Genomic DNA, 27,650 nt, shown 5'->3' on the forward strand with positions numbered 1-27,650 from the left:
ATCAATCAGTTTTTCTTTTTCTTAAAGGTAGCGCTTGTCAATGGGATCTTTAATATGCTACTAGCTGACCAGTTAGAAGAGGACCTGTTGTCAATAGCTTCAGAAAACTCTCCTACTTTTTTTACTGTTCAACTCTAAACATATGTATAGCCTGTATGTGCACATCACATTCCCTGCATTTTGTTGCATGGCAATCTCAGAATTGCAGGATATCCAGGAGTACTCATTTGTTTTCTTCCAGAAAGGATTATCCCCTTTTTTCAGTGCAAACTCATTGGAAGTGGCCCGATGCACTTCTTATTCTCAAGGTTTTCAATAAATTCTTTTGGCTTGCTTTCCTCTGCTAAGTGGGAAAGCCATCTAAATTTGTGCAGAAAAAGTCTCATTGATATCCATCAATATTTTCTGAATAAAAACATGGGCAGAATAAAATCTAAGTTCTGCCTGCATCATGGATAGCCATGCGCACAGAGTTCTCCATAGCTCAGCCTTCCCCAGTCTGGTACCCTCCAGATGTTTTAGACTACAACTCCCATCAGCTGGAGATTGCAATGCATACACAAAGCTTGGGCAGCTGTTTCAGTAAAGGAGACAAAGGGATGTGTATCTTTCCAGCTCTTCCCTACCACTGAAGTAAATGGGGGAAATGCTCATGCAAGAGCTTCATATGTGCATTAAAGGCTCTGGGCCTTCATGTATGTGAGACCATTATGATTGTGAGGGACTCCATTTAACTTGCACCACAAATGCTATCAAAAGAGCAAAGGAAAGGAGGAAAAGGAATGATATCCATTCATTTTGGAAGAAAGCATTGCTTCCTTGTCTAAATGCAGAACAAGAACTGCTGTGCATATCTCTTTTGAATGCCTTTATTTTATGCTATATTTATGTGCAATATATACATTTATAGTCTACATTCTACTTACTGATTTCTGATTTGTGTTTCTCAAGGTATGAAGTCCAAGTACAAGCTTGCACACTCCTGGGCTGCACTTCCAGTGAATGGACTTCTGTACAGACTCTTGAAGCACCCCCTGAAATCCAGCCAGCCCCTCTCATAGATGTACAATCCAGCAGTGATGGAGGGCAATCTGTTCTGTCAATACTGTGGACAGGCCCAAAGCAGCCAAATGGAAGGATCTTATATTATGAGCTTTACAGAAGACAGGCAACACTCAGACATCCGACGCTTGTTTATAATGGCTCATCCACAACCTTCAGAGATGGCACACTCCTGCCTTTTACTGAATATGAATATCAGGTATGATGCATACAGAATGAGCACCTAATCATTCATGTACTATGAAAATTTCTGTTTTCTTGCTAAATGGTTAATAATCTATTATTGCCAAATTGCTAATATACTGTAAAAGGCTACATGCGCTGAAAAATTATTACAGATCATTCCAAATAGATCAAAGAATCACAAAGATCTATGAGTATAAAATATAGCCAGCATCTTTTTTGGCACAGTGATTTCCATTTTGCACACACTTAATTTTGTGATGTAAAGAAGTTGGCATGTTTCCAAGGGCATGATGTTGAATGTTTATGAATGCTCTCAGCCCTTTTTATTTTATGCAATGGTAACTCCTTCCCACATAGGGTACAGGCATATCAGGATCAGTAACGGTCAGTGGAGTGCCATTGCATCCCTGGCTTCTGGGTGCCAAAGGTCACTGCCACTTACTGAGAGGGCAAGGGATAGGGAGCTCAGCAAAGGGCGATTGCAGCTATGGGAGTGTTGCATTGGCTCTGCCACCGTGCCTGCACTGCCCCTTGCCCCTCCCCCTTTCCCTCTTGGTAAGCAGCAGCGACCCTCAGCATCTGGAAACCACGTATGCAACACCACCCCCGTCTTCACCGCACCACTGACCACTACTAACAGAATTCCATTCTTGTTGTATGGTCTGGCTTGGCCCCACAAAGAGCTATTCCAGGTACCTTTTGTACTGTATGAGGAATACATGTCATGAATTTTAGAGGAAAGGTTACAATGAATCTCTTGCTTCAGTAATTATTCCCACATGTCTTCTTTTCTGAACAGAACAGAAAGCCCAATGAACTCTGGAGATCTTCCCTATTTGTCACTGAATGTTCATGTATGATCATAGTAAACCTGTACAGCTGATGTTGAGAAGTGTTTGACCCCCTTTTGGCAACTCTGTGCCAAAATGCCTGGCATTATGGAGGAACCCATCTTTCATCACTGATGAACTTGGGCTGCTTGACTTCCTGCTCTTTCAAATGATGTAATGTTCCTTAAACTTCAATGAACTTAATAGCAATGAGGTAACTGCTAGGATTCTTTCCAAAGTAGATCAGTTTATTTTAGAGGCTGGGATATTTTTCTCTCTCCCCCCACCTTTTTTTTTCAGTTCATGTGCCTGAGAAGGAATTTTTCTTCTTGCAGTTGGGCTCTTTGTGAACAAAATTGTTAAATCTTTTCAGAAAACTATCCAGTACATTATACTTGGGGTAAGCATCTGTATTTGAAATCAGGTGCTCTGTTTTGGAAGCAGTGTGACACCTTCTTAACTGGTAAGGTGTTTTGTGTGTGAGACTTAAGGGGAAGAGAAGTTGAAATTGCATTCCTCTCCCCTGATTTTTTTTTTTAATTGGCATGTTTTTATGAGGGTGGTGGAACTACCAAGAGAACCCCCTTTGCTGATCTCAACACCCAGCAAGGTATGTAGGGATGGAGACAGTCTTTTAAATATTTGGGGCCTAAATCCCCAATAACTGTTCCTGTTTTGTCACGTTTGCCATCTGGAGAACCTTTTGGAGAGCTCTTGTAAAAAATGTTGTTAGTGTGCACTGAGTCTCCAGAATGAGTCACCTACCTAAGTGATGGGTGGACACAGCTTGACTCTAATGCATATGCATTAAAGGTACACACGTGAACTGTAAGGCACCAGAGATGGAGCACCAGCTGTCACTCCGTATAGATCAAGTATGTTTTCCTAGGATGCCTCTATGCTAAAGACATCCATTTTGCTTTTCGATTGTTATCTGAGAGCCCTGACTATGTCTAAGCTGATCCTTTCTTATTTTTCTAAAGACAGAAGGGCAGTACATTCTCTCTCTTTCATATGAAAGGCACGTATGAGAAGTGTCTGTCTGGGTATTATGTGAGAGCAACATGAACTGTGGAATGTATGTGAATGGGAAAATGTGCAAAAGTGGAAATAAGCACAGATGGTGGTATCCAATGCAATGCTAAATAAGTGTCCCATCAGCCCAAGGTTTTCCATTTGTGCAACTGGACTTCCCCCCCTTCCCTCTTTACACCCCTTAAACCTGGTTTTGGTTCCCCCAGCCCTCCTGAACAGATTTAGGGAGAGTGTGGGGTGCACATGGCAGGAGGAGTGAGGGAAAGTCTCATTGTGAAAGCGGAAATCTTTGCACTGATGGGACGCTGACCCACCACTCCATTGGATACAAGCCAAAGACAGTATTACATACACACATACACAAATCCTTGAATTACCTTGTGTCCAGTTGAAGAAACATTTTTGTTGTTTTTTTAACCATTTTTAAACTCAAAACAGTTTTCAAAGCATAGAACATTATTAAACAGCCAAAAAAATCTATATGGAAATATCCAAACGGGGTAAAAATATCAGTCATCAGCATTATGATCATAGCAGGAAGAACAATACATAACCAACTAAAATCCATCACACCTTGGAGGTTAAAAGCCTGTTTCAAAAGAATAGCCCATCTGTATAGGCCAAGCTATTGAATTTGACTGATCTCAAGTGATATGAATTCTATAAACACAAGGATACAGCACATAATGTTCTATTTATTATTGAAAAACAAATATAAATAAGGCAGAACACACAACAGATCAATTGCTGGAGTTCAATAGTTCAGTAAATACAGTGTTCACTGGACAGCAGGCACTCCTTTGGGTATTCTGATCCAGCTACACACAACATTAACAGTGAGGAGCATCACCTTGAAATTAGACTGGAAACAAACTGGTAACTAACAGAGCTCCTGCAGTATTTATGATATGCACTTTGGCAGCCTATATTCATCACTAATCTGACTGTTGCGTTCTGGACCAACTCAAGTATCCCCTTGTTCACTGTATCCTTAACATCCTTTTTACTTATGAAACAAAAATATGCCAGTCATTTAATTCCTGGTGTTCATACTAAATTTTCTGTTAATGTGACCTTTACATAGCCCATTTACCTAGCCCATTAACACACTCTCTGCATGGAGGAGGAGGAGGAGGGAGGGAGAAGGTCACTGCCTTTCTCTTCCCCTGGCCTGGACCTCACATCCTCTCCCCCAGTGAGTGGGGTGGGGGATTGACTGATGCTATGTTCCTCCCCCCAAAATGCCCCACCTAGAAATTTGACCGCCTTCCCTAAGAAGGAAGGCTGGCTACAGGGCTGCTTTCCCCACATGAACCAACCTGGACCATGTATTCATCATTTGAGGTTCTTCTCCATGTGCCCTGTGATGCCCCTGTATTTATAATACTGTAAATATGGTAAGTATTAGAGTATATATGTTAAGTAGACTGAGTGAGAGGGGGGAGTACATGGGCTGAAATGCTGGATAATATTGTATTATGATTGGCTGAGCGTTTGAATGTCTGAAGGTATAAATGAGAGGATGACAGTTGAGAGAGTTTGGTTGGTGGGAGTTCTGAGGGAGGTTGGAGTTGGTTTTGTGGGTTGGATTGGATTATTTATTTATTTATTTATTAAATTTCTATACCACCCCATAGCCGAAGCTGTCTGGGTGGTTCACAACAAGCAAGACAACAAAATACAATTAAAACCACTTATAGAAATTTAAACATACTAAAATACAAATATACTAGCATACTAAGATGCTAAAATGAGTTGAGATGTTAAAATGTTAAAATTAAATTATTAAATTATTAAATTTATTAAAATGCCTGGGAGAAAAGGAATGTTTTAACCTGGCGTCGAAAAAATAATAATGTTGGTGCCAGGCGTACCTCCACAGGGAGATCGTTCCATAATTTCCCAAGGAAAGCATGTCTGTCACTGTCTGTCTTAGGCATCAGGTAAAAACATTTTTGTTCACCCAGGCCTTCGGAGTTCAATATTCTGATTGTTTTTAGTCAGGTGAGGAGGATTTGGATTTTCTTTTTATGTAGTCTGAGTATTTTAGACTGGTTTTATTCTTGTTTTATATCTGTTTTTAATATTGTAAGTTGCTCTGAGTTTTCAATTTAGAAAAAAGCAAAAAATTATTATTGTTGTTGTTATTATTATTATTATTATTAATAATAATAATAATACCATGACCATATATTCATGGGGATCATGAAGTCTTTTTCAAACTAGCTAGAACAGTGACCTCTCCCAAAGAAGCATTTATTCTATGTATGCATCAGTTTTCCTTGGCAGTTCAGTATGAGTCATGGCAGGTTGAGTGGACCAGTTGCAGGATGAACTGAAGCAAGTCTCCTGTCCACATTCTTGTGTGTCAGCAACTAGAATTTATCCAATTTAATCTGACTAAAGGAGTACTTTGAAACCTCTGCTATCGACTGGTGAAATGATGATGTAAAATTTGAATGGATATGAGCAATTTTATCTGCAAAAAACTGTGCAAAACTGTTTAAATGGGCTAGTGCCATTTAACCCAAAGAACATACAAGATCTTTAGCCACACTGAAAGCTCAGATGGATAAGTTTGTATGGACACATAACAGCAGAAAAATAATATATCTTTGATATATCTTCCCCACTAAATAAGCCTTCCGATGAGCTCTAAGCTATGCCTGTTCAGTTTTGCCATGCGTCTTTGCCCACCTGCACTTTGTGAATTAATTCTTTATTAAGCTCCACGCTGAAAATAGGCAAGTCAGACAGTCCTTGAAACCAGTTCTGTTCAACTTTCATATTCTAGCAGTCATCTGGTGTGTGTGTGTGTGTGTGCGCGCGTTCCTCTGTCATTGATGTCATTTGGGGGCATCCCTCAGGGATCTATTCTTCGCACCACCATTGTTGACAATCTCTATATTTCCTGTGAGACGCCTTATTCATAAGTATAGGGTTGGCTTTCGCTATTATGCTGATGAAACCCAGATTTATATTTCACTTCAGCACTATATTGATTCTGTTGCCTCTCTCTCAGAGGCTTGTTTGCTGGCCATAAAATTTTAAATGCAACTAAATTTCCTCTAGCTGAATGAAGGTAAAGTAAGGCACTTCAGCTGGACCCTTTGCAACTCTTTAAAAAATGCTGTCAGTCATCAAGGTCCAACTTGATTGGTTTGACATTAACAGCACAAATGAGGTCAGAAAATTTTAGCATCTCCCCCCCCCACTTCCTTTTCTTTCTGAAGCTTTAGGAAAAGTCCATGTATTTAGGACAACATGTGAAGAGACTATAGCTCAGTGGCAGGGCACTGCAGAAGATTCCAGGTTCATCCTGGTATCTCCAGTTGGCATCATTTATTTTATTATTTAATTTATATCCTGCCCTTCCTCCCAGCAGGAGCCCAGAGCGGCAAACAAAAGCAGTAAAAATACTTTAAAACATAAAAACAGACCTTAAAATACATTAAAACAAAACAATTTTAAAAACATCTTTAAAATGGTTAAAAAAACATATTGTTTAGAAAAAAATGTTTTTTAAAAAAACATATTAAAAGCAATTCCAACACAGACGCAGACTGGGATAGGTCTTAACTTAAAAGGCTTGTTGAAAGAGAAAAGTCTTCAATAGGCACTGAAAAGATAACAGAGATGGCTCCTGCCTAATATTTAAGGGGAGGGAATTCCACAGGGTAGGTGCCACCACACCACACACAGTAATAAGGTGATGGGGAAGATCTCTGGAGAGCCATTGATCTGGAAGAACAATAATTCCCAAACCAGAGCATATTAACTTTCCATCCAGTTGCTGGGGATGCTGCCTTGCATCTCTGAATGATTTGCTGTTCTGGCTTCGTGTCTTCCTATTTGGGCTCTACTTGGGGGGGGTATTCTGCTATGTGTATGCACCAGGTGCCTTTTAGACTATTCAGTCACCCAGTCTAGAGAGCCAGCACAATAACCATCCTCAGATGAGGCTGGCAATTGAAATTCTGCCTGAGTGGCTAGTTTGGACTTGCTCCTTCCATGTAGGATACATGTCCAGAACAGTGATGCAGGTAGAAACATAGCAATGAGCAAAACTCAAGCTAAATGATTTATACATTGTCATTCTCTGAAAACAAAGTATGACTCATCATCTATGAAAAGTCTGGGAAACACTGCATTTGTGCACTACTGACTTTGTAATAATTTCCATATTGGGCTAAACCAATAGCCTCTCTAACTCAGCATCCTTTCTAACCACAGGGGCCTCCCTTTCAGGGAGGTTTGCCAGCACAGCATGATGCCAATATTAATAGCATGCTTCTATCCTCAGCATCTGGTGGTCAGAGATTACTGCATCTGAAAATGGGGAAGGGTGCACATTTGGCTATTATCACACTATCCACTGACAGATCCATATAAACCATAAATTTATCTCATCTTTTTAAAGAATTCACTTCTCTTAATGGCTATTAATTCACTTTGCGGCAATGAGTTTGCCATGGCAATGACAATGATCAAGGGGTTGGAAAGGCAAAAGCCTGAAGTGGTTGGAGCTTTTTAGTTGATAACGAAGATACTTGGGGTATACTTGGCTCAGCAATACTACATGCAAGAAGGATCTTGGGATTGTTGTTGACTGTAAGCTGAATATGAGCCAACAGTGTGATGTGGCTGCAAAAAAGGCAAATGCTATTTTAGACTGTATTAACAGAAGTATAGTTTCCAAATCACATGAAGTATTAGTTTCCCTCTATTCAGCAATGGTTAGGCCTTATCTTGAGTACTGCATCCAGTTCTGGACACTGCACTTTAGGAAGGATGCAGACAAACTGGAACAGGTTCAGAAGAGGGGAACAGGGATGATCAGAGGACTGGAAACAAAGCCCTTTGAGCAGAGACTGGAAGAACTGTAATGTTTAGCCTTGAGAAGAGAAGACTGAGGGGAGATATGATAGCACTCTTCAATTACTTGAAAGGTTGCCACACAGAGGAGGGCCACGATCTCTTCTCGATTATCCCAGAGTGCAGGAGGACATGGAATAATGGGCTCAAGTTACAGGAAGCCAGATTTTGACTGAACATCAGGAAAAACATCCTAACTGTTAGAATGGTGCAACAACAGAACCAATGACCTAGGGCAGTGGTGCACTCTACAACACTGGTGGCATTCAGGATTATGCTTTAATTTGGATTCCTGCATTGAGCAGGGGGTTGGACTTGATGGCCTTATGGGCCCCTTCCAACTCTACGGTTCTATGATTCTTGTTACCAGTGAGTAAATGTTTTAGATCCTCCAGGAAAACAGGAGAGGAATGAGTTAATGGGAAGGCTGAGTGATTAACCTTGGCAAACGTTACAGACACAGCTGCGGGAGATTAGCTCTTCACACTTTAGCCCATAAAGCCGAGAGCTAGAGAGCAGCCTGTGTGGGGGTGTAAAAGGAGACAAAGGTGTTGAGGCAGAGCGGTATGCTGGCAACTTTGTTGGTGACTTGTGCTAGTGAGTGTTTGAACTCTACTAATAGGACCTGTTGGTGCTACTTGCCAATAAAAGTCCTTCTTACTTGAAGTGCTTCTGTGTGTGACTGGCATTTACTCTACATTACTGGTACTTGGCTATAGACCTCATAAATACACGCTAACATTTAGGGTTATGGGCCCAGAATTTGGGGGCTAACCCACAGTACCAGTAAGCCAGAACACGCTGGAAGAAAGGAAAAACCAGCAGGACGACCGTGGTCAAGCTAAACACCTGGAGAAACCAATATGGCAATGTCCTACACCTCAGGTATGCCATTGGAGCGTCTAAATGACATGAATTACACAAGCTGGCAGATAAAGATGCAGATGCTGCTAATCCGAGAGGACCTGTGGAACGTCATTGAGGCAGATGCACCTTCTAACCCCACGGAGGAATGGCTACGCCAAGACCAGAAGGCAAGAGCTACTATTATACTTGGTGTACAAGACTCTCAGCTACTGTACGTAAGAGAAACAGAAACTGCAAGAGAGGTCTGGGAGGAGCTGCGGAGTGTTCATATTAAAACCACTGCTGGAAGTAAAGTTCTACTTGCGAGAAAGCTATTCCAAACGCGCTTAACAGAGGGAATAAGCATGCGTGAACACATACAAACTATTTGAGGCTTGTTTGTACAGTTACAAGAAAGAAATGTGGAATACTCGGACTTACAGCAAGTTTTTGTGTTACTTTCCTCATTGGATAAATCCTACGATGCTCTCATTTGCACGTTGGAAGCTATGCCCGAATGCGAGCTCACAATGAGTTATGTCTCTGATAAACTTTTGCGTGAGGCGGAACGTCGCACAGAAAGTTTGCAACATTCCACAAAAGGCACAGCACAGAGGAGAGAAGACACCAGAGAAACATCGGTAAAGAAATGTTTCAGATGCGGTTCTGAGAAACATTTACGCAAAGACTGCAAGTCACAAAGAAAAGCCGAGCGAGGTAAAGAAACTATGTTTGTACGAGTCGTAACAGCAAAAGACAAAGAAGAAGGAGAGAACGAAAATGCGGAATGGACTATCGATTCTGGATCATCTCATTTTTTATGCAACAACAAAGCTATGTTTAGTGAGCTTAATGCCACTTCTGAACAAGTTTACTTAGCGGATGGAAAAACGCGTGAGGTACTTGGGAGGGGTGTTATATATATACACTGTCTTAAAACGTTAGTCACAAACGTATTATATGCTCCTACTATTTCATCAAATTTAATGTCAGTTTCTAAACTGAATGCAATGCAATATGATGTATTATTTTCTAATGGAGTGTGTGAAATAAGGAAACAAGGGAAAGTATTAGTAAAAGGATATCTAAAGAACTCACTTTACGTAATAGAGCAAATCCCTAAGGTGTCTGTTAATGTAACAAGAAACAAACCTAAACATGAAGGATGCATTCATGATTTTCATAAAAAACTGGGGCATACAAGTTACTCTACGCTGGAACTAATGCCTAAGCACAGCGCAGACATAAAGTTTAAACCCTGTAATACCTTTGTTGAGTGCACTGTATGTAAAGAAACCAAAGCAATAGCAACACCTATTAGCACTAAATGTGATTGGAAATCCAAAAGAGCATTCGAGTTACTCAGTATGGATTTAGCTGGTCCATTTAATAAATCTAAGGGAGGTGCAAAATATTATTTGGTGATTATAGATCATTTCACAAAGTTTAGTTTTGTGTACCTATTGAAATCGAAAAATGAAGCGGAAAGACACATAAAGCAATTTGTAAAATGGGTAGAAGCTAAGCATAATATTAAGGTAACGCAGCTTCATTCTGATAGAGGAGGTGAATTCCTTTCAGGATCATTTCAGAGATACCTTAAAGAAAGGGGCGTTAAGCATTCCTTAACGGCTCCAGGCTCTCCACACCAGAACGGATCGGCAGAACGCCGTAACTGGAGCCTTCAGGATATGATGCGTGCTATGATGCGTGGCTGTAATCTATCATCCGGGTTTTGGGGTGAAGCAATTATGTATGCGAATTATGTTTTAAATCGACTGTATTCAAGCCCTATAATGAAAACACCCTACGAAATGCTGTATGGTAAAAAGCCAAAACATGCACACATAAAAGAATTCGGCGCAACATGCTGGGCTCACATGCAGGAGGCACGAGGTGAAGATGAATGTGAACCATGTAAATGGGTTAAAGGGAACATTCTGGGATGTGAAAGAGCAGCATACAGAGTGTGGGTAGCAGGCTCACATAGAGTAGTACTAAGCAGGAAAGTAAGTAACAAACCACTCAGAGGTGGTGCATACAGAAAGGAAATTAATGTAACCACTGAACCCTTAAGTTCACAGGATGACATAGTGATTTTTCATAATGGAACGCTGACACACAGTCATGATGCTAACCAGATGCAGCACGCACGCGTAAATGAATCGGAGTCTGATTCAGAAACAGAAACGGAGACAGACACAGAGAATAGCAATAATGAGGAAGAGAGTATAGAACAAGCACAGAGTACAGAGCATGACAGAACGTTGATAAAACAAGAAACAGTTAATGTAAAGGTAGAAGGGGAAATGGAAAGCCAGACAGAAACAGAAACCGAGCCGAGTCAGTCAGAAACTGAGCCCCGAAGATCACAAAGGGCAACCCGGGGTAAGCCACCTGACAGGTTTACGGTAGCTAAAGTAAATACCCAGACAACCGTAGAACCGGTACAGTCTGATGAAGAAGAGGATGATTGGACTGCGCAGGATTATAAACTGTGGTTCGCTATGTTAGACGGGGGGAGAAATTGGATGGATCATATGGATGAAAATGTACCTTGATTGATTTACTGTATGTAACAATGTAACAGAAATGTATCTGGATCAAAATGTATGTTAAAAATGTAACAAACAAAAGAAGTTATTATGTAACAAAACCTGTATTTCCTTGTGAATCCAAAAGTGGGGGGATGTTACCAGTGAGTTAATGTTTTAGATCCTCCAGGAAAACAGGAGAGGAATGAGTTAACGGGAAGGCTGAGTGATTAACCTTGGCAAACGTTACAGACACAGCTGCGGGAGATTAGCTCTTCACACTTTAGCCCATAAAGCCGAGAGCAGCCTGTGTGGGGGTGTAAAAGGAGACAAAGGTGTTGAGGCAGAGCGGTATGCTGGCAACTTTGTTGGTGACTTGTGCTAGTGAGTGTTTGAACTCTACTAATAGGACCTGTTGGTGCTACTTGCCAATAAAAGTCCTTCTTACTTGAAGTGCTTCTGTGTGTGACTGGCATTTACTCTACATTACTGGTACTTGGCTATAGACCTCATAAATACACGCTAACAATTCTGTGATCCTACAAGATGCTGATAGAGGTTTATACAATTATGCAAAGTGGGGAGAGAGTGGATAAATAGCAGCAGCATCAGTTTGATAAATATATTTTCCCTTCCTACTCAGAACTTATTGTAGATCACCAAATGAAAATGATTGGCAATAGAATCAGATCTGACCAAATAAATACATCTTCAGGGCTGATCCTAGTACTAGGAAGAGTAAGGCAGCCGTTCCCAAAGGCAGATGCTGAGAGGTGGCAAATGGCAGCAAAGTGTTGGATAGTGCTGGTGCGTGTGCCATGTGCCCTGCACCCCATAGGATAGTCTCTTATCCTCATGTGCCGTAATAAGATTCAATGACCAGTTCAGTCGGTTTTGTAGATGGACTGGAGGAAGGTACCATCTTGCCCTTTGCCCAGGCAACAAAATGGCTTGGCCCAGCCCTGTTCATCTTACACCACATGTAATTAAATTATGAAATTCACAGCTTGAAGATGTGGTCAACAAGCACCTACTTTGGATGCTTTGAAAGGAATTAGACAAATTCAAGTAAGTCCAATCTATCAATGGCTGTGCCTCCATGTTCACAAGGAGCTTTCCACTAAATTCTAGGGAAGGGAAAACAGCGGGCAGAGGCTATTGCCCTCATGCCCTACTTGTGAGCTTCTTGGAACTATCTAGTTGGTACTGTGGGAAATTGGAATGGTGGATTAGATTGCCTTTTGTTCTGAGTCTGACCAGCAGGACTCTTACTATGCTCTACATGTTAAATATGCGTTGTATTTTATTTTGTTCACCTGTAGCCTACTACCAACACATTTCAGTGAACATGGCTCCCAGCTTCAACAGAATGATTGAATGTGATCTAAAAATTAATAGATTTATGGCTCATAGCCTATGGGCAGCAGATTCTTCTGATACTTTTTAAATGTTACTACTTCTGTAGTTTTTTGGTATTTCTAAGTCTAGGCCAGGATCTACCTGAGCTTCTGCCAATTCTCAGGGACTTCCAAAACCCAATTTTCCACTTTATGTAGTTATGCTCCTCCAAAAAGTTAGGGACTATCCAGAATGGTTTCTGATGGAACACAAGGAACAACGATCAGAACAGGAAATCTGTGGAGACCCACGCACAATAACTGGTCTGTTTGAGCACACTCAAGAGATCATAGTTTTCTATTCTTATTGTAAAAATAGAATGTAGAGTTTAATATTAAATTATTTCATTTGAACCTCTTGTTTGTTATTGTTGTTAGTTGTTGTTATATGCCTTCAAGTCGAATATGACTTATGGCGACCCTATGAATCAGCAACCTCCAGTAGCATCTGTTATAAACCACCTGTTCAGATCTTGTAAGTTCAGATCTGTGGCTTCCTTTATGGAATCAATCCATCTCTTGTTTGGTCTTCCTCTTTTTCTACTCCCTTCTGTTTTTTGCAGCATTACTGTCTTTTCTAGTGAATCATGTCTTATGCTCTTGGTGCTCATCTTGTCAGAGGTGAGAGCAACATCTACCAGAAACAGGGTCTTTTCTACAGTGGCACCTTGTTTAAAGGAAGCTTGCAGATATGGCTTTGTATTATTGGCCTTTGTATAGGAAACAAGTAAAAGGATCTTTATTTCTCAAGGGCTTTGGGGAGTAATACTTGCTCTTGTTTCCATGTGAATATGAGGAAGGAAACCAAAATGCTAGAAAAATAAGGGTTTATTTGTAATCCAAGCCCAACGCGTTTCAGCCTTTGTGTATTTAGGCCTTCATCAGGGGAATAAACGCTGGCAAGAAGTTTCTTCCAATAAGCAAACTGCTTTCACCGTTGCAAACGCCTTTTCTGATTACAAATTGGATTACAAATAAACTCTTGTTTTTCTAGCATTTTGGTTTCCTTCCTTATATTCCCCTGGTTTTACTTGCTAGCCACTTCATGTTGATGTTCTTGTTTCCATATTTCTTTAACTTTGTAATGCAGTATTTTATAAAAAAAATATTTTCATTGCCTGTTTGTTGTTGGTCTTTATTTTTGTAGGGATGGGAAATCAAGGTACAAATACATTAAACAAAATATTTTATAAATAATAATAATAATATAGTTAGTATACCCTGTATAATGTAGTTATATATCATTATTAACTATTTTATTAACTATGTATTATAATTATATATAATTATTGTATATAGTACAATATAATTAGTATGTTGTCAGAAGGGAAACTGAGCTCAAGTTATCCAGAAATTGGCTTGCCATCACACAAGTGCAAGAGCCATTTTTGCAGACCAAAGGTTCTGCCTTTTCAAACCTCTATGAACAAGTAGGCTGTTTATGAATCTATATTTATTCATTAAACCAAACAAAGTTATCTGATTTATTGGTCCCTCCACATTAGTTATGAGCCTGTTAAGGCTTTGCTCTCACAAGACCTCCTTAGGTAGATTGTGATTCTGACATATTTAAACACCATGACAAGCCTATCTTTTAAAAAGACATTAGTGTGAGTGCCATGGGAAAATACACCCCAGGGCTGTAGATGAATTGATATGATTTCCTTGATTGTATCTTTTTATTTATAAGGCATAATTTATGAGCACTGAAAAGCAAACTAAAATGAGTGATGACTAACTACAGCCAAAGTAATAAATCAGCAGTACTGAAAGAAGTAGTGATTTTGATCGAATCTATTGAATTAGCTGTTGCCCTTAGCCATTACAGGTATTGGAAAGACCTTTTAATATCTGCTTATCTCTCTCCTGGGAATGTTTTAACTATCTCATTATGTACCCATAGGAAACAAATTATTAAATTGTCTGCCTTTTGCAGTTAAACATGTTTGCATCTCATCTTCGTTACTGATGCGTTAGAATATTAAAAGGAACGTTTGGCTGAAACTGTGGTAACCTTTTCTTTAAGTAAGGTTTAAATATTATTTATTTATTTATTTTATTTATATACTGCCCTAAGCCAAAAAGGCTCTCTGGGCGGTGTACATAAGAGATAAAACAAGCACAATATATAAATACAATAAGTATAACAAAATCAAAGATCAAAACAAAGAATGGCATGCTGTGTGTATTCTCAATTTAACATTGCGGAATGTGAAAAATCCACACTGGCTGTAGTATACAGCCACTCTTGTGGCTGTATAATAATTAATCAAATTTTAATTTGATACTTTGCTCTACCTCTCCACCATGAATAAATACTTTGTTGTACCTCTTCACCATGAAAAGAACAAATGCTGGAAGCTCTAGTGTGGTTTGTTTGTTTTTAAAGACTTTGCATCATTAAGACACATATATCCAGAGCTGTTTCACCAGATTTCACCAGTGTTTGCTAGCTTCTGTGCAACAGTGACCCACTCTGCTTCCAACGCTTAGCTTCAACATTTCAGAAGGTCCCAATCTTGAATGTTTAAGATCAGCCTATTCTAAATGAGCTGGCACTGCTTCTAAACAAGGATTTCAGCTTGGGAGTACTGATAGATCTGGAGGCCAAGTGGCCTTTCACCTGATGGGTTGTTTGGGATAGGTGTGAAACTGTATGACCTGCAAAATTTGTGTCTGTGTGTCTCCTTATATCATGCCTTATCCCATGTTCAAGGTGACTAACAATCCAAAAATAATGTAACAAGGAAAATTACAGGCAGTATTCAACTAACTTTTTGCACTAGTGCTAATAATAATAAATAATAAATATTTTATTTCTAGGCCGCCTATCTGCTAGAGTTCTGGGAAACCCCAGAGCAGATTTAGGTGGTGCATGGGGAGAGGAGAGGGGGAGATCATTCTGTTGCACAAGGAGAAATCCTTGCACTGACCGAATGATTGCCTTAAGGCTATGTTGAATATAGCCCTAAACATTTTAATGCTTTTTATTTGCAGTCCTGGTAATATATCTAAAAAATGAAGAAGAAAGAGCAATAATAAACAAATAGTCAGGACTGAAAACAGGCAACAAACATGCAAACCAAAATGAGGTAAAATGTAGAAAAATCATAAAGCTTGTACTGCTTCTAAAGGAGGGTTTCAGCTTGGGAGTATTGATAGATCTGGAGGCCAAGTAATGAATATGGATCTGCATTATCTTGAATCTTGTTGCATCAATAAATTATGAAAACGCTGCATTTTCCCACTAAAAAAAGTAATCTGGCTGTCTAACTTCTCTACCTCTGACAAAATTGTAAGCTTAACCATATATACAATATCCCAAACTTTTGATTATCTATTCTTCCAATCTATTTTCTTCCAATTATGATCATTCTGACAGGTGGGCTAATAAATGCTGGGCTAATTCCCTGTCTCTTTTCTATCCAAATAACAAAATTAGAGGGTCCACTGGCAATACATATCCCACTATTACTTCAGTTTCGGTTATTAGATGGAAAATTATACAATTACATCTGGATTACAAAGATGTCCTTTACATAACATTTTCCTGAAAGTTAAAATGAAGACGTTGTGCAGCATCTTCTTGAGGAATTCTTACTCATTGGACAGCTGGGAACTGCATTCATTTAAGTGAGAATGTTTAAAGCTTGGGCCATTTTGCATTAGCTCTAGCATTGTTACAAAACCTTCCTCTGTATCTTTGAGGGAAACCCAGTGGGTCATTTAGCAATGGAGAGATTGCTGTGTAGACAGTCACTTAAAGAAATGGCTTCTGCCATATCTTATGCCATATCTTACAGCTGAGGTTTGTAGTACAATCACTTGATATACCACTTTGGCTGCCCTTTTAGATCTGGTGTCATCTGGCCATTACATTACCAATCTGCAGGGACAAGGCTCTATGAAGGCACATTTTTCAGCCACCAAACAAGTTTCCATTCACTGTGTCTAGAATTCTTTCATTCACTAAGTAGATGGATTCTACTGAGCCTTCCCTTCTTTCAAAGTGCTGTCTGGGCACATGGCCAAGAAAATGAAGATGAAGACATCTGAATTACTGCTTGTGTAGATGAATCTGGAGCCCTCTTATGGCTTTCTCAAGACTGTGCACCTTCTAACGATGACAGAGATTTTGGCAGGGGATTGGATTTGGGGTCTATCCAGCATGATGTAAGATTAAATTATAAAGAGGCAATGCATAGTCAAACAACTGAAGGTGCAAGCACTTTCTGTTCCCATTTCCCTGCTATAGACGGAAGGCATAGACCTGAGTCTATTACTTCAGTGATATTTTAAGATTCTCAAATGAGAATTATATGTATTCATCATGAATGCAGCACTGCAACTTCCAGAGATGGCTGTTATTAACTTGTATGGTAGCCTAACATCAGCACTGGCCTTCATTGCCTAAAATAAATATAACATGGCACCCGACTTAGCTCATATACTCCTTAACTTAGTTTAAATCCAACTTTTCTCTGCAAATGTCTTTCAGGTAGTGAAATTGTAGCTCCATTCCCAGTGTTGGGTATTTACACGCAGGTCAAGTTTCATGCCTCTTCTTAAGGGACATATATTCCCATGAAATAAATTGGCTCTGTTTTTCTTTTCTCTTCTGTTTTTATTCATTCTGCCCTGCACAGGTGATCATGCCCCAGTAAATCTGCTTTATTCATCTGCTTTGTAAGGATGACAGTGGTATTGTTCCTTATAAGATCGGGCAAAATTGCTGGCAGTTACAATAATAAAGCTGCAAGCTGGAACTGATCTCCCCCAAATGCCATTAGGTCCAAACACCTGTCTGCTAACTCCCTCTAGGGATGGATGGACCATCCAGTTTTGGTTTTTCCCTGTTTTTCATTCTTTTAGTCTTAAATTCAGATTGCCACATTTACACATCAGTATGCAATTTTTAAAAAATCTCAAAAATTTGCCAGCATTTTAGCTCACACATTTTTGCAAGCAATTTCCATAAAATAATGCATTCTGTGTGTTATTTTCATGAATATATGCATTTTTATGCACACTTGCCTCTAATATATGCATTTTATACACATTTGCTTGAAGAACTACATCCCAAAATTCAGAGAAGTATGAATTTCAAATGAACCCATGTTTCAGTTCACATATTGTTTGGTGAAATGAGAATTAGGTGGTTTTGCATTATAACGAAAACCATACCAAATTTCTCTCCCATCCCTATCTTGCCTTCTGATTAATGTGATGAATCCTGACCCTACATAATCATATAAGGAGAGACAGAAAGGTAACAGTTATGCTTCTTGTTTGGCATAAATGCATTGTATTTTGATGAAGGTACCAAATTTGATTAACGTTTTATCAGTGTGCCAATCAAAACTCCTACTTATTTCTTTTTCAGGGGAGTTTCCACTTCTTTATACTTTACAGAACTTAGAAAATTAAACAAGAAATGTCAACCTGTCTGTTCAGTGTGGGCTTTAGTTGCAGTAAACATGATCCCTATGGCTTCACTGAATGTACCTGTAAAAAAGGAAAGTATTCTGTGTTATGGTACGTTCACATACAGGATTTTGATAGTTAACCTGGATCAGTGTGTCTGATATTCACAGTACACTGAGATCCTGCTGATCCTTGCATTAATCTCTGCTAGTCCAGACAGGGAGAAGAAAAGTAGAGGACGATAACATATTCTCCAGCTACCTCACTTTGGTAGGAATAGTCTCTATTCTGGTACCTGTCACTGATAAATTACTACCCTTTTCACCATTTGGAGAGATCTCTTTATACATTTTTGTTAGTGTATACAAAGTTCATTTCATTTGACATTATGTCTAACCTCCAGAAGTTAAATACCTGGATGTGTTTGAGCTGCAGCTATTCTATAGTAAGTGCAAACCAGGCCCATGATACGATTAGACATTTACTTCAAATTTTACATTTATTAGCTAAAAATAAAGCAGTGGAGAAGGTTCTTCAACAGCAATAGAGTTTGCTTTGCATGCAGAAAATCCCTGATTCAATCTCTGGCATTTCCAGGTAGCAGGACTGGGACTATCCCATGTCTGAAATCCTAAAAAACCAATGCCAGTCAATGTAGGCCACTGCTGTTCAAACTTGGGCCCCCACATGTTGTTGGACTACAACTCCCATCATCCCCAGACAACATGGTCAATGGTCAGGGATGATGGGAGATGTAGTCCATCAACATCTGGGGACCTAAGGTAGAAGAACAGTGATGTAGGCAATACTGGACTAGGTGGACCAATGGTATGACTCTGCATAAGGCAACTTTTCTTTTTCTTAGCACCAGGCAAAAACATATTTCTTCTGGCAGATTTGGCTCCTAATTCTGGAGAGCTCTTGGAAGGCTCTTGATGTTGTAGCCTTTTTTAGGCGGTGGACTGTTCCACCTCTGTTATAGTTATCTATTTTTTAACTTTTTATTTTGCTTAAGTTTTTATACTGGTTTTAACTTTTTTATTGATTGTAAGTTGCTTTGGGTTCACTTTTGTGAAGAAAAACAACTTAACAAATTTAATAAATACTGTAAGTAAGTAAATAAACTTCCTATGTTATTTTCCCTGCACTTCTTGATTTGTTCAACTGCTAGTGTAGCAAAGCAGATGTATGGAGGCATCCTTAGCATTTGGATATTGTCAAGAATAATTTCAACAGCAAAGAATAATTTCAAAAAGTTTATTGGTGTCTAATTTCATTGCATCCTTTATCTTCAGTCAGTGCAAGTGTGTGTGTTTTGAGTCCAGGCTTTTGGAATCTGAATAAAGTAATCATGTTAAGGGAGCATGCTTGCCATAAGTTGGAGGGCAACCTTCTTGAGCAGGGAGCCTTCTCTACTCATGTAGGCTTGTCACATGTTTTAGAATTCTGATTTTTCAAGATTCTAAAACATGGGGAGCCTCCACAAGTCTAGGAGACGCCCCACAGCACATAGTCACCATCCAACTTGTGGAGGACAATAAGAAAAACCACAAAAGGGGGGATGACAAAGATAGTGCATGGCTGTGCATTCAGAAGATTAGAAGGCTATACTACTATAGGCTATACAGGTTACTGTCTCAGTAACCTATTAGAATTCTTTGAGAGTGTCAACAAGCATATAGATAGATAGAGGTGAAGCATATAGATAGAGGTGATCCAGTGGACATAGTGTACTTAGAATTTCAAAAAGCGTTTGACAAGGTACCTCACCAAAGGCTTCTGAGGAAGCTTAGCAGTCATGGAAGAAGAGGAGAGGTCCTCTTGTGGATAAGGGATTGGTTAAGAAGCAGAAAGCAGAGAGTAGGAATAAACGGACAGTTCTCCCAATGGAGGGCTGTAGAAAGTGGAGTCCCTCAAGGATCGGTATTGGGACCTGTACTTTTCAACTTGTTCATTAATGACCTAGAATTAGGAGTGAGCAGTGAAGTGGCCAAGTTTGCTGACGACACTAAATTGTTCAGGGTTGTTAAAACAAAAAGGGATTGCGAAGAGCTCCAAAAAGACCTCTCCAAACTGAGTGAATGGGCGGAAAAATGGCAAATGCAATTCAATATAAACAAGTGTAAAATTATGCATATTGGAGCAAAAAATCTGAATTTCACATATACGCTTATGGGGTCTGAACTGGCGGTGACCGACCAGGAGAGAGACCTCGGGGTTGTAGTGGACAGCATGATGAAAATGTCGACCCAGTGTGCGGCAGCTGTGAAAAAGGCAAATTCCATGCTAGCGATAATTAGGAAAGGTATTGAAAATAAAACAGTCGATATCATAATGCCGTTGTATAAATCTATGGTGCGGCCGCATTTGGAATACTCTGTACAGTTCTGGTCGCCTCATCTCAAAAAGGATATTATAGAGTTGGAAAAGGTTCAGAAGAGGGCAACCAGAATGATCAAGGGGATGGAGCGACTCCCTTATGAGGAAAGGTTGCAGCATTTGGGGCTTTTTAGTTTAGAGAAAAGGCGGGTCAGAGGAGACATGATAGAAGTGTATAAAATTATGCATGACATTGAGAAAGTGGATAGAGAAAAGTTCTTCTCCCTTTCTCATAATACTAGAACTCGTGGACATTCAAAGAAGCTGAATGTTGGAAGATTCAGGACAGACAAAAGGAAGTACTTCTTTACTCAGCGCATAGTTAAACTATGGAATTTGCTCCCACAAGATGCAGTAATGGCCACCAGCTTGGATGGCTTTAAAAGAAGATTAGACAAATTCATGGAGGACAGGGCTATCAATGGCTACTAGCCGTGATGGCTGTGCTCTGCCACCCTAGTCAGAGGCAGCATGCTTCTGAAAACCAGTTGCTGGAAGCCTCAGGAGGGGAGAGTGTTCTTCCACTCGGGTCCTGCTTGCGGGCTTCCCCCAGGCACCTGGTTGGCCACTGTGAGAACAGGATGCTGGACTAGATGGGCCACTGGCCTGATCCAGCAGGCTCTTCTTATGTTCTTATGTTCTTACCTGTTTTCCATTTTAAAGTGAAATGCAAAAGTACCCCCCCCAAAAGCATGGAATAGATTGCATAAGAGCATGTTTTACTGTAGTTAGAACTGCTCCCCATGAAAGCTTAGTAAGGAATACTTAATACTAAAAATCACACAGACAGTCCCCTTGTATTGCCATTTAGATCTATCATTCTGATTGATCACTGTGTGTTTCACTAATATTGAGCCTAATTTAACCCTATACACTCACACATCCATCTATTGTACCTGACATTCTACAAATTACTTACTCATGCAAATGATGACCTAAGTCAACCTTTATGCTATTCGTGTTTAATTATACAAATAGTATTTGATAAATAAGATTATACATCCTTCCATATGTTTATTCTCTCCTTGATGAAAGTGAAATTTAATTTTCATGCAGATTTGTTGGAAGCTGTGTTTAATAAGTGCTGAGTTTCATGTAGTGTGCAGACTACTCTGGTTTTGGGAAGTTAACAAAAACAAAATCAGCTCACAGAGAAGAGCCATTTTTAATTAGATGCTGTTCTTGCAACTGTATCTTGGAATCCTTGCACTGAAACCCACATGTGTTGATTAATAAAACAAATTGAATATGATAAAGTGAACTTTTTGGCAAAAGCAGTAGAGAAGATGCTGATTTAAAGGTTCTTTTTACGAGGATGTTTTCATATTAAGCAATAAATGAAAGCTGGTGTATGATCAATTGAATTAATGCCATTAAAAACTAGTTCCCTTTGAAAATATATTTGCCTTTAGTAACTAAAGCCTTGTCTCATTTACTTAATAACAGCAAAGACAACATTAGAAATCAATCAATAAATATGCTGTTTCTATTGACTTATCAGAATATAACTGCATACTATTACTAATACTTCAAGGCAGCATTGATGGTTGCCAACATCCTGCTATTCAACAAGGCACAAAGTTAAGGTGCAGTAGGATCCTAAATGAAGCAAGGAGGACAATTCCATATTGCGTTATGGCCTGCCATCTGTAATTACCAGAGGTGTTACGAGGGTGAACTCATAGAGCCCAGGTCCGGAATCTTTGTCTAGGTGTCCTAAATGTTTATGATGGGAAATACATTTGGGGGGATGGGAAATAAGTTTGGGGGATATTGAACTGGAAGGGTGCTCTAGTTTACTGGGTAGAATATTAATTTAGGGAAATAAAATAATTTAAGATGACTTTATTTAGAGATGATTTTGATGTAGTGAATGAGGGTAATGAGAGAGAACTGAATTGATTTAGAGCAGGATTTGTTGGGAAACTGAGGATAAATGAAGAGAAACTGATTTGGGAGTAATCTGGGATGGGGTATATAAATTAACTGAAGAATTGATCTGGGGTGATATGGATGGGAAATTAGCTGGGTTGCCTTGTGACATTTAAATTCTACATTTGTATATATACATATAAATTAGCATATGCAAATATGTGTCTATGGGTCTGTGCCCTGACTCTTTTAAGTCACTAGCAATGTTCCTGCTAATTAAAGCTGCTTCCTCTAGTATGCCACACCTGTATGTAGGTTTTGTGATGTCCAAAATGCCTAGAAAGGTATGTGAAATGTCTCCCTTACTCCTGTATCTGTCATGCAACGACAAGATACCTTGTAACTGCCCATTTCTGTGCTGGGCAACAACTTTTGTGTCCACTGCTAGTCCATGACTAGCAATGCTGACTTGCCAATGCCAGAGCTGTGCTTTTTGCTATGCATTAGCTTCAAGATACCATTAGAATGCCACATGTTGGAATTTTGTATTGGTGTGGCAATATTCCATTGAGCAAGCCCACTTGATCTTTGTGCAAAAATAGCTTAGCAGTTTCTTTGTTATCTTTGAAGCACTAGCCAATGTCCTATTTTGACAGGCTTTTCTTGTTCCATTTTGTTTACTAGCTGGTAATTGGTTTGTGTGTATGTGTTTTGGTGGTACATTATTTGGATTTAACTCTTTTCATTTATCCAACATGTTTTATTATTTTATTTATTTATTACATTTATACCCCACCTTTCTTTTGATGATAGAATCCAAGGCAGCTTACATATGGTTCCCAGGCAGTCTCCCATCCAGGCACTGACCAGACCTAACCCTGCTTAGTTTCAGCAGGGTGCTGGCCTCATGTGCCTTCAGACCATAGCCTGAGACCAATGTTTTATTTAAGCTGCCATTATATATCTTGACATTTTTACATTATATTACATTGTATTTTTATGAGGTTTTATTCCTTGTTAACCATTTATAGAAAGGTGGCACACATACTTTAAAAAGTAGCAAAATAAATAAATAAAAAGGGTGCCAGTGAAAGTAACACTCTTCCCCATAGACACTTTTAGGGTTGCTCTAAAATCTCTCATAGCTTGAATGTTGTTTTTTGTATTTTTAAGGTTTGGTCCATAAACTCTGCAGGCCGGACTGCTAGCAGTTGGACCCAATGTAAGACAGGCCCAGCCCCTCCTCAAGGAATTCATGCACCTCTGTTTGATAAGGTGGCGTCTACTTCAGCTGTGGTGAACATCAGCCCTCCTCTGAAGCCAAATGGAATAGTCAGTCTCTACAGGCTATTCTCAAATAATACAAAAGGAAAGGATGTGGTGGTGAGTATTTATCAGACAAATTCTCTTTTGAGCTAATAAAATGTTTTTTTTATTTTAAAAAATCTTCACTGGTTTTTTTAAAAACTTTACTTATCTTAATTCCCTTACTCTGAATGCAGGGACAGGTCCATAGCTTAGCGATAGAGTATCTGCTTTGCATGCAGGTTCAATCCCGGCATTTCCAGGTAGCTCTGTGAGAGACCCCTGTCTGAAACTCTGGAGAGCCACTGCCAGTCAGTGTGGACAATCCTGAGCTGAGATGGACCAGTGGTCGGACTCACTATAAGGCAGCTTCCTATTTTCTGTGTTCTATAGAAAAGCTACTAATGAAATGGCTTATATTAGTTTAGCATGCCTTAATGTTCCTGTTGAATTCAAAAGGGGAACATCTAATCCCGCATGAGTTGACTTTTACTGTGCTCCAAAACAGGGCTTCCTCTTCTTCTCTTCTCTCTGTGCCCTCCTTGAATCCCAAACCTGGAGCATATTTTTTTTGGGGGGGGGGTTGCAGGGAGAAGAAGAGGAAGACAAAAGTTCCACTGAGCCAGTGGAAGTCTGTTCCTCTGGCGGGCTGCTACCACTGGAAGCTACCCACAGAATATGGCTATTATAGATTAGTGGCAGTCGGGAACCTTAGTGTTATCAGAGTGTGGGACTAGAAAAGAACACTTAAGAGAATGTTTAGTAGAATATTTAGTAGATGTACCTTTTGAATATATGGCTCAAGACAATTGATTTGGTGCAAATACTAATTTCATATTTTAAGATTTGGGAGTGCAGTTGCATATTTTCATATGTTATTTCATACCTAGAATACATGGATGTAAAATGTTATCAGAATCCACCTTTTTTTAAAGCAAATTCTTAATTCAATACAGGAAGTAAACCGAACAGTTATTTTACACATTACACAAAATGAGGTGGTTAGATTGAGGGTGAAGAATTCTCAACTGTACCACTTTACTAACCAGGTGACATTCACAATTTTGAATGTTCCATCATGTGAAAAAAATACAGAAAAGGTAACCTAGCACACTGGGGAGAAATATTTTAGTGAAGTCATCTCCATAGTTTGCTGAATTTTCCACAGTGTAGGGTTAAACTAGCAAAAGCAATTAGAAGCTATAATGCAAGGCCTGAGTGAGTTATTTCAATGAAATTAAATGGGAAACCTAACTATCATCCAAGTCTACTCTCCAACAGCAAACACAGAAGAAAAGGAATTGGAGAGATTTTATGCAGAAGTACAGGAAGAAATTGATCACACACCAAAATGATGTGCTGATAATCATGGGGGACTGGAATGCAAAAGTAGGGAACAGAGAAGAACTAGGAATTGTGGGGAAATGAGGCTTAGGAGATAGAAATGAAGCAGGAGAAAGACATTGAATTCTGTGAAGCCAATAATTTGTTTCTTCCAAACACATTTTTTGAGCAACCGAAAAGATGACTGTACACATGGACATCAACAAATGGTCAATATAGGAATCAAACTGATTATATAATTGGTAGCAGAAGATGGAGAAGTTCCATACTTCTGCGAAAACAAGACCAGGAGCAGACTGTGGTACAGATCATGAATGGTAATATCAAAAACCAGAGTAAAGCTAAAAAAGAACAACAAAGCAGTCATAATAATAACATCCCAGAAGAGTATAAAGAGAAAATAGGGAACAGATTTGAGGCTTTAAACTTAGTTGACAGAGAACCAGAAGAACTATGGAGTGAAGTCAGAGACGTTAGCAGGGAAGAATGCAAAAAGACAATACCTCTAGTTAAAAAGAAAGACCTCAATGGATGACTGAAGAAACTCTTGAAATAGTTAAAAAGAGAAGGAAAGCAAAAGCGAAAGGAGATAGAAACATGGTTAGAATCCTAAATGCAACAATACAGCGACTAGTACGTAGGGACAAAGAGAACTATTACAATAGTTATTGTATAGAAGTAGAAGAAGACAACAAAAAGGGTAGAACAAGAGCCCTATTCCAAAAGATTAGAGAAATGAAAGGGAAATTTAAACCAAGAGTAGGGATGTAATCAACAGGGGAACACACTGACTGACCAAGATGAAATAAAAGGAAGATGGAAGCTTTACACTGAAGAATTCTATAAAAGAGATGCAAGGATGACAAATTCATTCATGGAGGAACTGTATGATGAAGAACCAGAAATTTTAGAATGTGAGGTAAAAGCTGCTCTTAAAATACTTGGAAGAAACAAATCACCGGGAACACACGGCATACCAATAGAGTTGCTATAAGCTACTGAGACTGAATCAGTCCAGATTTTGACAAAAATATATCAACAAATATGGAAAACTAAACAATTGTCCACATACTGGAAGCGTTCAATATACATCCCAATTCCAAAGAAAGGGGATCTCAGGGAATGCAGTAATTATTGAACTATTGTCTTAATATCCCATGCAATTAAAGTAATGCTCAAGATTCTACAACAAAGGCTCTTACCTTATATGGAGTGAGAAATGCCAGACATCCAAGCTGGATTTAGAAAGGGAAGAGGCACCAGAGATCATATAACAAACATACGTTGGATAATGGAACAGACCAAGGAATTTCACAAGGAAATTACCCTATGCTTTATAGATTACAGCAAAGCCTTTGATTGTGTAGATCAGCCTTTCCCAACCAGTGTGCCTCCAAATGTTGTGGACCACAACTCCCATTAGCCTCAGCCAGCATTGCCAATGGGAGGCTGATGGGAGTTGTGGTCCAACAACATCTGGAGGCACACTGGTTGGGAAAGACTGGTGTAGATCATGAAAAACTATGGAAAGCTTTTAAAGAAATGCGGGTGCCACAACATCTGATTGTCCTGATGCGCAACCTATACTCTGGACAAGAGGCTACTGTCAGGACAGAATATGGAGAAACCAATTGATTCCCCATCGGAAAGGGTATGAGACAGGGGTGTATTTTATTACCCTATTTGTTTAATCTATACACAGAATGTATCATACAGAAAGTGGGATTGGACCAAGAAGAAGGAGGTGTGAAAATTGGAGGGAGAAATATCAATAATTTAAGATATGCAGATGATACCATACTACTAGCAGAAACTAGTAATGATTTGAAACAAATGCTGATGAAAGTTAAAGAGGAAAGCACAAAAGCAGGACTATAGCTGAACGTCAAAAAGACTAAAGTAATGACAACACAAGATTTATGTAACTTTACAGTTGACAATGAGGACATTGAACTTGTCAAGGATTATCAATACGTCGGCACAGTCATTAACCAAAATGGAGACAATAGTCAAGAAATCAGAAGAAGGCTAGGACTGGGGAGGGCACCTATGAGAGAACTAGAAAAGGTCCTCAAATGCAAAGATGTATCACTGAACACCAAAGTCAGGATTATTCAGACCATGGTATTCCCAATCTCTATGTATGGATGTGAAAGTTGGACAGCGAAAAAAGCAGACAAGAGAAAAATAAATTCATTTGAAATGTGATGTTGGAGGAGAGCTTTGTGCATACCATGGACTGCAAAAAAGACAAATAATTGGGTGTTAGAACAAATTAAACTAGAACTATCACTAGAAGCTAAAATGATGAAACTGAGGTTATCATACTTTGGACACATCATGAGAAGATATGATTCACTAGGAAAGACAATAATGCTGTGAATAACAGAAGGGAGTAGAAAAAGAGGAAGGCCAAACAAGAGATGGATTGATTCCATAAAGGAAGCCACAGACCTGAACTTACAAAATCTTAACAGGTTGGTTCACGACAGATGTTATTGGAGGTCACTGATTTATAGGGTCACCATAAGTCGTAATCGACTTGAAGGTACATAGCAACA

At 39.3% G+C, this 27,650-nt stretch overlaps 1 protein-coding gene across 1 annotated transcript in view; it reads left to right on the forward strand.

Moving 5' to 3' along the window:
* USH2A (usherin) overlaps positions 1-27,650 on the forward strand; it is a 766,975-nt gene that overhangs the window by 712,842 nt on the left and 26,483 nt on the right. Inside the window, exons 63-64 of the mRNA XM_061626123.1 lie at positions 952-1,261; positions 23,614-23,823. Of these exons, the coding sequence (XP_061482107.1) occupies positions 952-1,261; positions 23,614-23,823 (520 nt within the window). The remainder of the gene's footprint in view (positions 1-951; positions 1,262-23,613; positions 23,824-27,650) is intronic.

Source organism: Rhineura floridana, chromosome 4 (genome assembly GCF_030035675.1).
Source record: "Rhineura floridana isolate rRhiFlo1 chromosome 4, rRhiFlo1.hap2, whole genome shotgun sequence".
Taxonomy (NCBI): Eukaryota; Metazoa; Chordata; class Lepidosauria; order Squamata; family Rhineuridae; genus Rhineura; species Rhineura floridana.